Source organism: Delphinus delphis, chromosome 1 (assembly GCF_949987515.2).
Source record: "Delphinus delphis chromosome 1, mDelDel1.2, whole genome shotgun sequence".
Classification (NCBI taxonomy): Eukaryota; Metazoa; Chordata; class Mammalia; order Artiodactyla; family Delphinidae; genus Delphinus; species Delphinus delphis.
In genome coordinates, this window is record NC_082683.1 from 95,616,521 (window position 1) to 95,632,825 (window position 16,305).

A 16,305-nucleotide genomic window follows, 5' to 3' on the forward strand; every position below is an offset into this window, starting at 1 on the left:
AATTTATTTTGAAAGGCAAAGGAGCTAGAATAGCTAAAACAATTTTGAAGAAGATGACTAAAGTTGGAGGAATTATATCACCCTATTTTAAGATTTACTTTAAAGCTACAGTTTCCAACACAGTGTGGTACTGGCAAAGGCATAGATACATAGATTAGACAGACAGTCCAGAAATAGACTCACACAAATATGGCCAACTGATTTTTTTACAAAAGTGCAAAAGCAATTAAATGGAGAATGAATAGTCTTTTCAAAAAATGTTGTTAGAACATTTGGACGTCTACATGCCAAGAAAGAGAGAGAGGAGAAGGAGGGAGGAAGGAAGGAAGGAAGAAATAAGGAACCTTGACCTAAATTTCATACCTTATACAAAATTAACTCAAAAATATCTAAATGGAAAGCATAAACTATAAACATTTAGGATAGAACATAGGAGAAAATACATGTGACCTAGGGTTAGGCAAAGAGTTCTCAGACATGATGCCAAAATCATGATCCATTTTTAAAAAAAGATGAATTAGACTTCACAAAAGTGTAAAATTTTGCTCTGCAAAAGACACTTAAAAGAACGAAAAGACAAACTATAGACTGGAGAAAATATTAGCAAATCACATATCCAACAAAGGACTTGCATTCAGAGTATATAAAGAATTCTCAGAACTCAATTGTAAGAAACAACCCAACTAAAAAATGGGCAAAGGACTTGAACAGACACTTCACCAAAGAACATACACAGATGGCAAATAAGCACATACACAACGTTCAACATCGTTAGCTATTGGTGATGCAAATTAAAATGGCAATAAGGTACCACCACGTACCTTTTAGAATGGCTAAAAAAATTCTGACAGTACCAAGGTCTGGAGAAGATGCAAAGCACCTGGAATACATTGTTGGTGAGAAAGCAAAACGATAAGCCCACTCTGGAAAACAGTTTGGTAGTTTCATATAAAGTTAGACATATAATCTAGAAATCCTACTTCTTGGTATTTATCCTAGAAATAAAGACTTACTTCACTCAAAAACCTGTACAAAAAATGTTTTTTTTTAACAGCTCTACTCATAATAGTAAAAAAATAAAATGGAAATAACCCAAATGTATTTTGGCAGGTGAATAAAGAGTGATGGATCATATTTTGTAATAGGATGGAATACTACACACACAGGGGTTCAATTTTATATGCCATTTTAATTTTGTTTTTAAGGAATAGATTTGAGACAAATGAGGAAGAGTGTTAAAATTTAACAAGGCTGGTTGGTGGGTGTGTGGATTTTGCTGTGTTATTCTGATTCTTTTCTGCTTGTGTTGTATTCTATATGCATATTGTTGTCGACATCAGTAATGAGCAGATTATTTCATATTTGTGTAGTGTGGGCATTTACATACCTCACACCACTTAAGCCTCATGATCACTTTATGAAATAAGGACAGAAATTATTATCCCTATTCCATAGAAAAGGAATCTGAAGTGGATTGGGGACTCAGTAGTTCCTTGTTTAGCCTAGATTTGCATGGAAGTCCACTGGAGAAGTTCCCTTCAAGCCCAGGTGACTTGACCCCAGTCACTCCCCCCACCCCAACCTTGGAAGGCACTTATTTAGTGGGGGAACGAATTGTATTAATAATAGCTAAATGTTCAAAAACCAGTCATCCTGAAGTACCAGAAGGGGCCTCCAGGAATGATTCCCAGGCGATGGATACACATTTACAAGTCAATTCTTAGGAGGTGAAGGCAGGTTCTTTGGCTACCTCCCACTGGCTCACTCAGTGACCTTGGGCAAATCACTTAACCTTTCACTACTTATATTTACACTCCGGTAAACCGAATGTGTAATATTCATCATTACTCATTCAGGCTCCTGCGGAACACATCTTGAAAATTAGGGACCGATTTACGGTGGATCATATGCAACAACGTCAACTTTTCAACACAAAGTACATCTTCTAAGCCAACCCCCCGCCCCCGCCATTCCTCAAAGAATATTTTCACTCTCATTTAAATGGCGAGGGCTATCTTAAAGGAGATTGAGTTTATACTTTTAAATGATCCATAACTTTTAAATTACTAACGTAAGAATGCTTTTGGTGTTAACAAATTAAAGCAACGCCTAACTAGACAGAACAATAAGTCAGTTACATTCTATTGCCCATTTCGTCTGTACTGGCTCTTGAAGATTTTGGAAGCAAGCAGTTTGTTAACCGTAAGTTTTAGAACTTTATTTCAGCCCTGATAATGCCTTTATGAAAATCCTTTAGGTTCTGAGTATTATGGTGTGAAAGAAGAAAAAACGGCACAGAGCAGCTCCAAATCCAGGAAAATTGGTAAAGATAAACTAGGAACCGATGATTGCCAGCGCTCCAGGCTGGTTCCCGACTTTGGCTACGGGTCGGGGCAGCTGTGATGTCTCGCTTGGGACTGGCCCTGGAGGCTCCTGGCAAGGAACCTGAGCCCCCTCGCGGCCGAACTGCCCGCAGAGGCCACAGGTCCCTTTAAGGCATCCTGCGGGCAGGGACCCGGGAGCTAAGGGGGCGGGAGGAGGGTTCTCAAGCGCACGCCACGTGACTCTATTGCCAAGTTCGTTCGCGAGTTTGACAGAAGTTTGAATTGGACTCGGGGGTTTTCTGCAGCCGGCGGGGTAGAGCGGCGGCCGCGGCCTCGGCGAGTGCGAGCAGCAGCGCCCCCGCGACCCACCCAGCCAGACTGGATCCCGGGCCGCCGACGGCCGCTCGCGCTTCGGTACAGCTCGCTTCCCCCGCCGCGGGTCAGCAGCCCCGAGCCCCACCGCGGTCCCCGCGGACCGCGCGCGCGCTCCAGCCCCGCCGCGCCAGCATGTCCTCGACGGAGAGCTCCAGTCGCACGGCGGACAAGTCGCCGCGCCAGCAGGTACTCCCTGCACGCCCCTAGGGCTCTCTCGCCGCCCCTTCTCCACCTGGGTGTCGGGCCGACCCTTATTCTGCCCTCTCTCCCGGGTGTGAGTGGGAGGAAGAGGGCCAGCGCTTTCCTGGGTCCCCCACCGCCCTGACCCCGAGCCCTGTCTCCGCAGGTGGACCGCCTGCTCGTGGGGCTGCGCTGGAGGCGGCTGGAGGAGCCGCTGGGCTTCATCAAAGTTCTCCAGTGGGTGAGTCGCTGCCCTAGACGAGGGCTATTTCGGGAGCCTGGGCTGTGACGCTGACCCGAGCAATGTGGCCGAAGTGGGGGGCGGGGAGGTGCTGAGGCCGGTCCCGAAGGAAGGGTGGGGGGCGGTGACAGGTGGGCGGGGGAGGGGCGGGCTGGGGCTGCTTCTCCAGCACTTGGTGGCAGGACGGTGAGGAACGAAGCACGCGGAGCCCCGGATTCGGTCCTTCTATGTGCAAGGAGTCTTTGCCCAGGGCGCTCACATTTCACCCGGGCGAGAGGACCCGGGTGTAACCTTTCCAGAACTCTGATCCTGCACATACCACTCCTTGGTGGCGGGAGGGGCGAAGAGGACAAGTGGGAATGAGGAGAGCTGCAGAGGGCAGAGGACGGAAGGAGGCAGGCGATGGAAACCATCCTGTCTCCAAACCCACCAGGACCTGACTGATCCTGGAGGTGGATTCATGGGACAGGGTCCTGGCTGGCAGCTGTTCTGTTGAGGTCACTAGAGTAATCTGTGTTCCTGTAACTGCGTGAGGGAGTGGATGAATGAATGAATGGAGTTCATGGCTCTAGGATTACATAAAAGAAAAAATGGTAAGACAGAATAAAAATCAGCCAAAATGTGGCTTGTAGAATAAGATAGAATATTGAGCTAGAAGGCTGGGGCCCTGGGTTCTAGACCTGGACCTGCCTTTTCTACTTACTTGACCCTGGACAATTCTCTTCTTTGGACTTCAGTTTCCATATTAATCAAATGTTCAGACCATCCCTAGGGTCCCTTTCTGCTCTAAATGGGTTGGCATGCTAGAACATTGCCCTTGGGTTAGACTTATCCTGTGACCTTGAAGAAATCATTTGCCCAGGGCCTCAGTTTCCCCTGCAGTGGTATAGGGGAAATACCATCTTCTCCTGCCTCACTGGTACTTTGAGACATTAGCATGTTCTCTGTCCTTCGTGGTGCCCAAGGCCTCCTGGGTATAAATTAGGAATGTGGACAGGTGCAGTCACTCTTTCAAATCATAAAGACTTTTCGAGAGCCGTTATTGCACTGTCACAGAAGAGATTTAAGTTAGACAATCCACACACCAAATGGTGTGTGAAAAACTTAATTAATGTGCTTTCAGCACAGAATTCAGCTAGGGAATAAGTTACCATTAATACTGAGGAGGATTGAGTTCTAAGGGGCTTTTAACTCATTGGAGACAGGAGTTAGCACTGTGTCGCTGATTCTTAAATCATCCTTTGGACGAGAATCATCAGATCTGGAATTCGGGGGCAATAGTGCATTTGGGGTTACCTCTGGATATCTGAGACCCTGACTGGGGCTACAGGCCAGCATGCGGAGCTCCCAAGTGCAAACTCTGGGACCTGTTGGGGACTTTCCACTCTCTCTACTGCCTCAAGAGCGGTTGGAACTACTGCTGACTGAGCTCTTTCACCTCCCCCCCACTTCCGTGCCATGAGCCACCACTTGAGTACTTGAGGGGGCCGTAGAAGAATGATATTAAGACTCTGTGTGTCTACCATCCAGAACTAGGGATCCATTATGAGTGGTCCAGAGGAGCAGAACCAGAAATGTAAGGTACAATTTTATCATTAAACTAGACAAATGGATCTAAGGGAAATTTGAGAAAGGCTGTCAAGGGATGAGGGAAACAATGAGGTTGTTAGACCATGGAATCATCCTCCATGGGAGGGATTCTGAAAAGCTTCCTTCTTTAACCTTTCTACCCTTTTCCCAACCCTCCCCCAACCAATACCCACAACATTTCTATAAGGCTGCACAAAGCAATGCCTAGTCTCCTCCCACAGTCAGTTCTGATCCCTAAGAATTAAGACCTGTTTGACTTTTTTTTTTTTTTTTGTGGTACGCGGGCCTCTCACTGTTATGACCTCTCCCGTTGCGGAGCACAGGCTCTGGACGCGCAGGCTCAGCGGCCATGGCTCACAGGCCCAGCCGCTCTGCGGCACGTGGGATCTTCCCGGACCGGGGCACGAACCCGTGTCTCCTGCATCGGCAGGCGGACTCTCAACCACTGCGCCACCAGGGAAGCCCCCTGTTTGACTTGTTAAGATCCTCAGCTTCTTAGAGAGGAAGTTATGCCTTTCTCTCGTAATACTCAATCCAAGAGTCCAGGGCTAGGCTCTGCACTCAGCCTTCATTCGAAGGGTAGCATCATAAAGAGACATGATTTGCTTTTACTGCCATCCTGGTAGCCTGAATTCAGAGTGAGTTTCACTTGCTCTGAGTCTCTGCAGGTGAACACAGGAACCAGCACCAGGAACCAGCACCAAAATGACAGTGAAAATGTCGTCTGGGACTTTTTGCATATTTCCTGCTTGGAGGGATCAAATACTCCGGTCTGGAAAAGGGGGGAAAAACCACAGACGAACCTGCAGTTATTGTAATGATAATTGAAAACTTTGTTGTCGCTATTACAAAAAGCAAAGGTTTTACTGGAATCCTGGTAAGATAAAAGTAATGTTATTCTTTTATTAGTGAGGAGCTTAGCTTGGGGTATCTCCTTAAAATTTAAAGATTAACTAATCTCACCTCAATTGCAGTTCTGGGGTCTCACTAAGTCTACACTAAGCTAGGAAAATAACATAGGCATATACCAATTATTGGAGAACTAGTTTTTCTCTGCTTTCTAGCTATGGAACCTAGGGTAAGTGATGAAATCTTCATGGGTCTCAGTTTCTTATCTGTAGATGAGGGTAAGATCTATCTCATGAGCTCACTGGGAGGATTACAGGAGGTAATATCTGTAAAGCATTGGAGCATTCAGGAAGACCATGGTGAGCCTGGCAGTCCAGGAGGTATTCAGCAAGTGTTTGTTCCCAAACCTCTCCTTCTCCCTAACTTTCCCCCTTATGCAGACTGTCAGCTAGACTTGTCCTTTGGTGAGATTATTCAGATGTCACTGCCAAATCCTCACTTTGAGGGTAAGGTACGAATCTCCTGGATTACTCAGTTACTGTATCGATAATGTCACGTTACCTTTAACTTGTGCCCTTGATCAGTAGTTCACCTTTGAGGTGCCAAGGTCACTTATTTGGCCCTGGGGTCTCTGTAATGAAAATAAGCTATTTCTGTAAATGTGGGGAGTTCGAAAGTACACCATCAGAGTCCATAAAAACCAGTGAGATGATTGTGGGAATAGGATTTGGGGGAGAACTTGTCTTTCTTGTGCCCTGCACTAAGTGGAAATGTTAGTGTTCTCAGGACTGACAAAGGATTATCACCAAAAAGCAAGTCAGCACCAAAGTGGAGCCTCATCCTTAAAGTAGCAAGGTTATTCTGACATCTTTCCAAAAGAGATGCAGAGGGCTTCCCTGGTGGCGCAGTGGTTAAGAATCCGCCTGCCAATGCAGGGGACACGGGTTCGAGCCCTGGTCCAGGAAGATCCCACATGCCGTGGAGCAACTAAGCCCGTGCGCCACAACTACTGAGCCTTCTCTCTAGAGCCCATGTACCACAACTGCTGAAGCCCGCGTGCCTAGAGCCTGTGCTCCACAACAAGAGAAGCCACTACAATGAGAAGCCCGTGCACCGCAACAAAGAGTAGTCCTGCAACTAGAGAAAGCCCGGGCACAGCAACAAAGACCCAATGCAGCCAAAAATAAAATAAATAAATTTATTTAAAAAAAAGAGAGAGATGCAGAGGGAGGAGGGGAAGGGGGAAGAGGAAGAGGAGGAGGAGGAAGAGGGGTAGGAGGGTGGCAGTGTATGACCACTGCTGTTCCCAGCAATGCAGGTCCATGAGGAGGAAGGCTGGTTGGTACCAGAGCTCTGGAGTTGCCCCTTGTCTTAGGGTCTCCATGTCTTTGTGGCTCCTGTTCTTTATGACCAGCTTGTTTGGCTCAGAGCCTTGTGCTTGGTGACAGGGGTGGTTTCTGTTCTTCCCCACTCTTCCCTGTGGCTCAGTCACCTGGCACAGTTAAGGAAGAAAGCATATCTGATACAGAAAGGTAGAGGAGGCTGGGAAAGCGTGTCTTTCTCTGCTCCTGCATCCCAGGTGCAGAGCTACTTCCTCTCTCTTTGCAATCCTCCCTGCGCACGGTAGAGATCTTTTTCAGCCTTTATAACTCTGTGATGCAGGGTTCTGTTTTGGTTTTTATTTGAGCATGACTCTCTCCTTTCTGGATGCAAACTCTTGAGAGCAGGCACCAGGTCTTATTCAACTTAGATTCTGCAGCACCTGGCACAAAGTAGATGCTCGATAACTCTTTGTTGATTAATGAATGGGTGATGTAGAAAGAGCACAGAACCGGGAATCAGGAGTTGTGAATTCTAAGCCTGGCTCTCACATTGGCTAAATGTGACCTTGGGGAAGTCACTTAATCTTTTGGGACTTCAGTTTCCACCTCTATGAAATGAGACTATTGTGCTTGATAATCTCTGAGATCCTTTTTGCTCTGTGAACCTGTGAGATTTTGCTGAGATTCCTCCATCCGTTCACTTGCATAGCCAACTGTCATCTGTTATCTGACACCATCTGACTGTGTTATGTTCAAATTTAATCATATATTCTGGTTAATAAAGTTATATAAGGTGTTTAGAGGCTCCTGACTTTCAAAGAATCAGAATAGAAGAGAATACAGTTAATACTAAAGTTACTATGGGTATATTTTGCCCAGAGAGGAATCGTAAAGGAGGGTTCGGGATTTTCAGAACCTCAAGGTTGTCATCTGGCCATAGCAGAACTTCCCGCAATGATGGAAAAGCTCTATAATCTGTGTTGTCCAGTATGGAACCTGCTAGTCACATGTGCCTAGGGAGCACTTGAAATGTGGCCAGTGTGTCTGAGCAACTGAATTTTAAGTGTTATTTAATTTTAATGAATTTAAATGTAAATAGCCACATTTGGCTAGTGGCTACCATTGTGGATAGTGCAGCTCTATAGTAGGCGCTCCATGAAGACAGAGGGTTTTTTTCTCTTTTGTTCACTAATAAATCATATCGCCTAGAACAATGCCTGGTACATAGTAGATGCTCAGTAAATGACATCTTTCTGTAAATGGTCAGGAGTGCCAGTCAAGAGAGTGCTAGTAAAAAGCAGGCTCCATAACTAACTGTTCATTGCCCCAAGTTAGGAGTACCTACTTTTGGGGGGAACCTATTACAGAGTCATTCACTGGCTAACTGCCAACAGTAAACATATATCCAACTGTCTGCCCTTCCCAGAATGTAACGCCTTAATTGTGTCCAGTTCTGGGCACCAGAAGCTAAGAGGAACAAAGAAACTTCCAAGAGGAATCAGAGAACTGACAAGAAACAGAGCTGACAAGATTGGAGAATTCTTACGAGGACGAGCTAGAGAAGTTCCACTGTTATGCCAGGGAGGCAAATTGGAGTATGTAAAGGATAATGATGCAGAGGCTTTGAGTAACTTCTCTCCAGGCCTGTCAAGAAGATGAGCAAACAGGGCTCTATTGCAGCCTCTGTAATGTAAGTCAGATCAGGAGGTTAAGCAGGCATTGGAGAGAGGTTATACTGTCTCCTTTCCTGGATGATTTTTAAGATGGAGACAATTGTCATTTGTTTGAACTAAACCTCCTAGAAACAGAGAGGTACCCATTATGACCTTTAGAGAGGGGTCAGTGGCTCCAGCATGAAGAAGATCTGCCAGGCCAGGCGATGCAAGGTGGGGCAGTGGCACCGGACACCACCCAGGGACAGAGCGCAGCTGCTGGCAAGCCCAGCCAAGGGCACACTGATAGCGTTACCCTCGGAGAGTGAGAGAATCATAGAGTTGGCAAAGGCCTTTGGATTACCTGCTCCAAACTCCTCATTTTACAGAGGAGGAAACTGAGACTCAGAGAGCAGAATGACTTATTAGAGGTCACCCGGCCAGTTAGTGACAGGGCCAGGACCAGGACCTGGATTTCCAGACTCCTGATCCAGGGCTCTTCACTCCACAATACTATCAAGCATTAGCAAAATAATGTGAACACAACTCTATTCTATAAACACTGGATGCAGGACTGGGATGTGAATTAGCTGTCTTCTAGGTGCTTAATATCCAAGATACCAAATCGCAAAGAAACGTACAAAAAGTGAACAATTAACAGAATAAGCTCACTGCTTAATACAAATGATTATATCGTGCACAAGCCAATGGTAAGTGCACAGGAAATGAGCCCTGAACAGATAATGTGGGAGGATCAGAGACTCCAATTTCTCACCTCCTTCTAACCAAAGTGTGTATCCTCAGAAAGAAATTAGAAAATCATAGGATGAGGGAATTTCATGTCATTCAAGGCAGGAGGTTTAGTAAAATGTGATGAAAGGTGAAGAGGAAAACAATTCATGTGATCTGAAACGCCTCTGGTTCTTAACACTGAGAAATGGCAGCAGCAACGGATTATAAAGGGAAACACCACTGGGGAAAAAGCAGAGGCTGATAAGGCAAGTTGAGGATACTTTTCTCTGGGCTTGAGCCAGGACTGCCATCATCAACCCAGCCAGCACAGTTGCCAAAGGAAAGGTGCCTTTGGGGGAGAGGAGTTAGCTGGCAGTACACAGCAGCCGGGCCCCTGCCCCCTTGGCCCCTCGGAAGGCTTGGCAGAGGTTGTCCCCTCTAGCTATACCTCCACTGAGGCAGGAAGCCATTGGAAGTTAGCAAGAAGGTAATGGCAAGATTCATTGATGGCTTCAAAGGAGAAATGGAAAGAATTCCATGCACTCCTGATCTAGATTGGTGCAGGGAAATCTATTTCTAGGGTGCCTCTCCCTTGGGGAGGAAATTCAAGTCCAACTTTGAGATAGAAGTTTCCAAAGCCTAAATTGCTTTGTGTTAGTCATCATCTTAAGGAGGCTACCTGTGGTCTCCAGTGTCACATCCGATGGGGAGACCTGGAAACTGCCCATTTCTCCCTCTTCATCTCCCTCCCAGGTACCAGTCAAAGTCAACCTTATTCATTTGGCTATTTGGTCCAGCACGCTGTGCAGTGAACACAGCACCCTGAGGCTGGGAGACCAAAGGAAGCCATGGGTCCCCGGCCCGGAGGGACTTGATCAAAGGGACTCCTGGCCCTCCCCCCGCCCCCATATCTGCACCGGCTGAGAGTCAGAGGGTGGTTCTGAAGTGATAGACCTTGGCCAGCTGAGACCTTCTGACTCTCAGAGGGGCTTCACTCTCCCTCAGCTCTTTGCTATTTTCGCCTTCGGGTCCTGCGGCTCCTACAGTGGGGAAACAGGAGCAACGGTTCGCTGCAACAACGAAGCCAAGGACGTGAGCACCATCCTTGTTTCGTTCGGCTATCCCTTCAGGTGAGCAGGAGTTGATTCTGACCCCGCATAGCCTCTCTCATTGGATTGGCAGGACCTGCTTGGTCTCTTTCTCCTCCAGAAACCTAAAGACCTTTTGTTGTGTGCCACTCCAGTTTCAGATAGAATTACAAGGCTCAGGTCCTTCCTGCCCTTTAGGAATTTCAGACACACTGGCCAGAGAAAAATATAAGGGAAACTCAAATAGATCCCTGTTATAATAATGTTGCAGTCCATGGATAACCAATAGCAGGTAACAACAGCTCTTACAGAAAGAACCTATGCAGTGTGGGGTGGAGGCTTCTTGACCCTCAGCAGCCTCCTCCCTGCCTTGAAGGTAAGGAAGCTTGTCAGTACTCAGGTCCTGAAGAGCTGATGGGGGATGCTCACCAGTACCACCAGAATACAAGGGGGTATACCTTGGCCGGGAGGTAGAAGACAATACTCTTTCCTGAGTGTTTGGGAGCTTAGAGAAGGGAGAGCCCAAGTGTTCAGAGGGGAATGGGGACAGCGCTCAGCTTTTCAGAAATTTCTAGTAGCAGCAGCCAAGTTAGATTAGCTGTCTCTTGTTCATAATAGGGTATTTGTTTTTCTCTCTTGATTTTGTCCAGTGTGGTCTCATTGGGGGACCTAAATAAAGCCTGAGAATGGGTGATTCCAATCTTAACTTGGCCACTGTGGACCTGTGCTTTCCCAGGGACAGAATGAAGCTGATTTCCCTGGTGGTTTGGCTACCAGAAATAGATGAACTATATATACTGTGGTTACAATCTAAAGGGTCGTGGAGATACGTGGAAATACAGGGTCACCGTATCTGGGCAGGGTGGATGAGTGTGGGGTGGTGGCTGAGAGGGAGGTAGAGTTTGACCAGAATTCCAGGAAAATTCCTGTTCTGACTGCAAGGTTCCCTCCAGAAACTTTCCTCCCTACCTGCCCCTTTCTTGGTTCTGTAAGAGTCCTTGGGTGAGAACTAGTGCAGGACTGCTCCTGGGGCAGGGGAAGCCCACTGCCTCCACAGGGAGAGGATCGCCCTGAGCTCAGGGTGGGCTCCGTGCCACCTGCAGGTTGAACCGGGTCCAGTATGAGATGCCCCTCTGCGACGATGAATCCACCTCCAAGACCATGCATCTCATGGGGGACTTCTCTGCCCCCGCCGAGTTCTTCGTGACCCTGGGCATCTTTTCCTTCTTCTACACCATAGCTGCACTCGTCCTCTACCTGCGTTTCCACAACATCTACACGGAGAACAGGCGCTTCCCCCTGGTGGTGAGTGGGCACAGCCAGGAGGGATGGGGTGGAGGCACTGAGGAGACATACGTTTCCGGGCTGAGGACAAACATGGTGGCTTTCCTGGGTCCCTGACACTCGGATGTGAACCTCCTCAATTTCCCTGCCAGCTCTTTGCTGCTGGTCCCTTCGGGTGCTGGGGCTGCCACAGGTCCTCGGGCCAGTGGAAGGCCCATGTCCCAGGACTCTGCGTCTACCAGCCTCCCATCGCTTGCTCTACTCAAAGTAGGCACAGTAGCTTCAAGAAGCAGGCGCTGAAGTCTGATTGCTTGGGTTCAAATCCCAGCACTGTCCCTTACTAGCTGTGTGCTCTTGACAATTTCCTTAACCTCTCTAACTCTCAGTTTCCTCAACTATAAAATGGGAATAAAATAATAACTATCTAATAGTGTTTTGGAAAGATAAAGTGAACGTGCATGTAAAATACCTGGTGTATAGTTAGCCTCCATAAGTGCTAGCTATTATCAATATTATTTCCCCTTTACTTTCTCCCTATCCCAGGCATGCAAGGTGGAAAGGGTGCCTTAGGGGACCCCTTTTATCTCCTGCAGTCTGCCCTCACTCTGCCACCACTTGTAACTGAGCAGTGGTGATCAAAGGAAAGGCTGGGCGTGGGGAGAGTGTCAAGTTTAGGCCACGTGGGTTTAGGGATGACACTGACCAACAGATGCCTGGGCACATTGTTACCTGACCTCAGTTCTGAGGGCATGGGCAGGGGTAGCCCTGGCTGGCGGGATTCTCTTGGTGGCAGATTCCCTAGGATGATCTGAGTTCCCTGAAACTCTAGGTGTTGGGTAGGATAGGAAGAGGCAGCTGTCCTGGGACCCCAATATCCCAGTGCCTTATGGCAAGACGAAAAGAAGTACAGAATCATGGGGGCCTTTCTGATTGTATTTCCTGTCCCTCTGCTCCTCCCAGGACTTCTGTGTGACTGTCTCCTTCACCTTTTTCTGGCTGGTAGCTGCAGCTGCCTGGGGCAAGGGCCTGACTGACGTCAAGGGGGCCACACGACCATCCAGCCTGACAGCAGCCATGTCTGTGTGCCATGGAGAGGAGGCGGTGTGCAGTGCCGGGGCCACGCCCTCCATGGGACTGGCCAACATCTCCGTGGTGAGACCTGTGGCCACTGAAGGGGTCTGGGGAAGGCAGCACACTCCCAGCTGCCCAGGCCTGTCACAGCAGGGTCTGAGAGGGACAGAGAGGGTGTCTTCACAGCTGCCCTCCCCGGCACTGGCAGCCAGTGCTTCCGCTGCACCTAATGCTGGCTGCTGGCCCCTGGCTGACCCTGAGGGACATTTGGGCAGGGGGAACCCAAGAGCCACTCAGCCTCCTGTGCCTTCCTCCTTCCGCCCTCTGCCTCCCATTTCCCTCTCTTCTCCCCACCTCCAGGCGTGCTCTTTGTGACTGCCTCTCCCTCCTCCTGCCTCTTTACAGTCTGTGTGAATGTACACACATGAGCAGGTGGAGGGGGAGCCTAGGGCTGTGACGGGGCTCAAAGCGGGGGAGGGGGGGCAGACCCAGAGTGGGTGAGAAGGGGCTTATTGTCACTCAGGCCTCCAGGCTGGAAAAGGTCTTTGGGCAGTGGTGGGTCTAGCTGGTATGCATGTATTTGGCCACCCCAGCTGTTAGAACATTGAAACATCTCCATATTAGTTGGTAAGTAGCTGAGCTTTGCAAATGCCCTCCTGTCAGCCCAGCCGCCTCAGCCCTGCCCTGAAAATGGCCTGAACCTTCCCCGGGCCCAGCAACTGAAAGGTTTAATGGCTGGCACACCAGGGAGCCTTCTAGACCTTGCTGGAACCCTGCTGATAGGTGTTAGCCCCACAGCCTTTTACTGTAAAAATGTTCACACATTCGGCAAAGTTGAAAGACTTTTACAATGAACAGCCACGCACTCATCAGCTAGACTGTACCATTAACATTTTACTAGACTTGCTTTGTCCTGTATCTATCTGCCTCTCTTCATCTATTGATCCATCTTATTTTTAATGCATTTCAAAGTTTATTGCAGACATCAGTACACTTCCCCCTAAATACTCCCTGCTGATAGGTTTTTAAATATTTTGAATAAATATTTGGATAGAGCTGGCTGGGTCGCTACCCTAGGGAAGGAGCACCTTGGACAGCTCTGGCCCCACCCACCCTGACAAGGCCTTCGGAAAACGGCCTGCGGACGCTGTGGGAAGTGCCACTAGAGCCCTTGCTCCTTGCTGTGCTTTGCACGGTGCTCCACTCCAGGAGCCAGGTTCTCCTAGCGACCAAGCCACAACTTGGGTGCATGCTGTGGACAGAGTTAGACACTTTCACCAGAGAATCCCTTAGTGGGTGGTGGCCTTAAACCCTGACTCTACATCCAGTTCTCTTTTAGTCTTTCTAGCCCTCTGCACCTCCCCCTCCCCCCAACACACAGGTACTCCCCCTCCCTGTTCCCAGGATGCCCTCCTATTCTCATAAGCCACCCTCCCTCTGATGTCTTTGCAGCTCTTTGGCTTTATCAGCTTCTTCCTGTGGGCCGGGAACTGTTGGTTTGTGTTCAAGGAGACCCCGTGGCACGGGCAGGGCCAGGACCAGGGCCAGGGCGCCGGCCAGGAGAGCGCAGCTGAGCAGGGAGCGGTGGAGAAGCAGTAAGCGGCCCCCACCCGGCTACTCCCGAACAGGACAGCGCCTCTTCAACCGCCTCTGGCTTCCAGGACCTCCTCTTCTTCCTCCCCCAACTCCCCTCCCCCATTATTCTGGGCTCTGAGCTTTGAGACGTCTTCACTGGATGGGCAGGCATCAGCTGTCGGAAACCTGGGCAGCCCTCCCAGTGGCTTCCTATCCCTCCTCTTGCTGGAGCCCCGGATGGCAGGAGCTCAGTGCTTCTTATCTACTGCCTGGACCCAGGCATCTTACTTGGGGTCTTACGTGTACCCTCACAGCCTTTGAGAACCAGCCTCTGCTACAGGCAAAGGTTGGGGTCAGGAGACCTGAGACTGGTTCCTAGCTGCCACTTCTATCAGTCTGTCCAGCGTCAATAAAAGTGGGGGGAGGGGAAATTGGCTGGCAGCCTTCTCCCTGCCCCCTTGCATGGAGGGCCCACCAGTGGTTTAGTGACCCCTCTTCAATGGCTGTCATCAAGGCCCCGTGTCTGCGCTGACCTCCAATCCGCCTGAGCTCAGTATGCTCCCCACCCTCTCCTCTGCCTCCTCTGGCCTCTGTTTGCCCACAGAGCCCATCACGTGGGAACCCAGGAGGCGGACTAGCCTAGAAAACAGCCTTTCAGAGGGTCCCAAGTAGGCTGAGACTTGGTGGGGAGCAGATAAATTGCAACTGAGTTGCAACTTAAAGAAACAGAAGCCAGAAAACTTGCTGGGGAATCAGTTTTTTTTAAATTCCCTTAGTCCTTCCACCCCTCCAGGCTGGGGCACTTCCACCAACACTCTAAACGCATACTTGCCCTAGAAACTCCTTACCTTCCTCCCTGTCCTCCTACTTGGGCTTGGTCTCACACTTGGGACACAAGATGAGGGGTCTAGGAGCATCTCCATTTCAGCCCTCCCCGCCTCCCACCTCTCTGTTCCTCTCCCTTCCCCAGCCTCTTGGGTCTGAGGCATTCAAGATCCTTTTCAAAGTCTGTCCAGGCCTTCCTTTCATTCCTGTAGGGCCAGATAGGGGCTCTGAAAGGGTAATAAAGGACCATCATGAGTCTAAGTTGCCCCAGAGCCCCAGGACATGGATGGACGGGCCCATTTCTTCCTCACTCTCTGCTCGTTTTTTTCCCGCCCTGCTCCTTCTCTGGCCCGTTTCATACTTCCCCTTCTCACCTTTACGAAAGAACATGCCCTCTCCCTTTGCCCGCCATTCCTCCCCTGCTTCCGCATCTGTTCCAAGCTCTGTCCCCACTACACACCCACCCCAGTCCAGGGCAGGCTGATGCTCTTGGTGCTTCTTCACTTCGGGACCCAGTTCCATATTTGTCTTTGGTGTGTCTCCCCTTCCTGACACCTCCTCAGTCCCTCTGCGGACCCCAGGGCCCAAGAGTCAGTGCTGACTGGATAAGGGCCATCTGTCTCCCATCCAGCTCAAAACATTTCAGTCTGCCCTGGCCATAGGGCTGCCCAGGGAAGAAGGAAGAAGGCAGAATCCAGCCATTTTCCAATCCAGTGCCAATTAGCCCAGATGTCATCCCAAAGGTAAATGTGCCCTGTGCCAGTCTCTCCTCAGGACTGAGTCAACCCCTCCAACCTCCTCACCTTCCTCAGCACCCTCCATTGTAATGTGTGCATTACTGGGGTACCTAGGCGGCAGGACCTTTGACTTCGGGCCAATCATTTCTTCTTTGGGTCAGTTTCCCCACGTGACAGGGGAGTGTGAGGTTTACATCTTCAAATGCTCCAGAGTCCTTCAGTGAAAAATTAGGTGTTTTGTTTTGTTTTTTAGATTTGGGGGAAGGCATTTGAGGAGGGAAGGTAGGAGATGGGGATAAGGGTGTTTCTAAGTCTGAACCTCTCTGTCCTGAGCTGTCCCCATGATTACTCAAGGACAAGGGGAGACAGTTTTGCCCACAGCTATAGAGACACAGAGAACAAAGGGATGACCTTCAGTTTTCTTCAAGCTGGCCCCTGTGAGGGTCTGTGAGCAGCTTCT

At 49.2% G+C, this 16,305-nt stretch overlaps 1 protein-coding gene across 1 annotated transcript; it reads left to right on the plus strand.

The window, feature by feature from the left end:
- Window positions 1-2,831: 2,831 nt before the first annotated feature.
- SYPL2 (synaptophysin like 2) lies at window positions 2,832-14,436 on the plus strand. Its single transcript, XM_060006626.1, has 6 exons — window positions 2,832-2,885; window positions 3,046-3,120; window positions 10,271-10,395; window positions 11,457-11,658; window positions 12,598-12,789; window positions 14,161-14,436. Exons 1-6 carry the CDS (start codon window positions 2,832-2,834, stop codon window positions 14,305-14,307), a joined length of 795 nt encoding a protein of 264 aa, XP_059862609.1. The 3' UTR covers window positions 14,308-14,436.
- Window positions 14,437-16,305: the final 1,869 nt, after the last annotated feature.

What these genes read in the sequence shown, in the direction of transcription:
- SYPL2 (XM_060006626.1), top strand. Translation starts at nt 2,832, where the DNA reads ATGTCCTCGACGGAGAGCTCCAGTCGCACGGCGGACAAGTCGCCGCGC. An exon ending in ACAAGTCGCCGCGCCAGCAG is followed by an intron (nt 2,886 to 3,045) that starts GTACTCCCTGCA and finishes CTGTCTCCGCAG; the next exon opens with GTGGACCGCCTGCTCGTGGG. An exon ending in TCATCAAAGTTCTCCAGTGG is followed by an intron (nt 3,121 to 10,270) that starts GTGAGTCGCTGC and finishes ACTCTCCCTCAG; the next exon opens with CTCTTTGCTATTTTCGCCTT.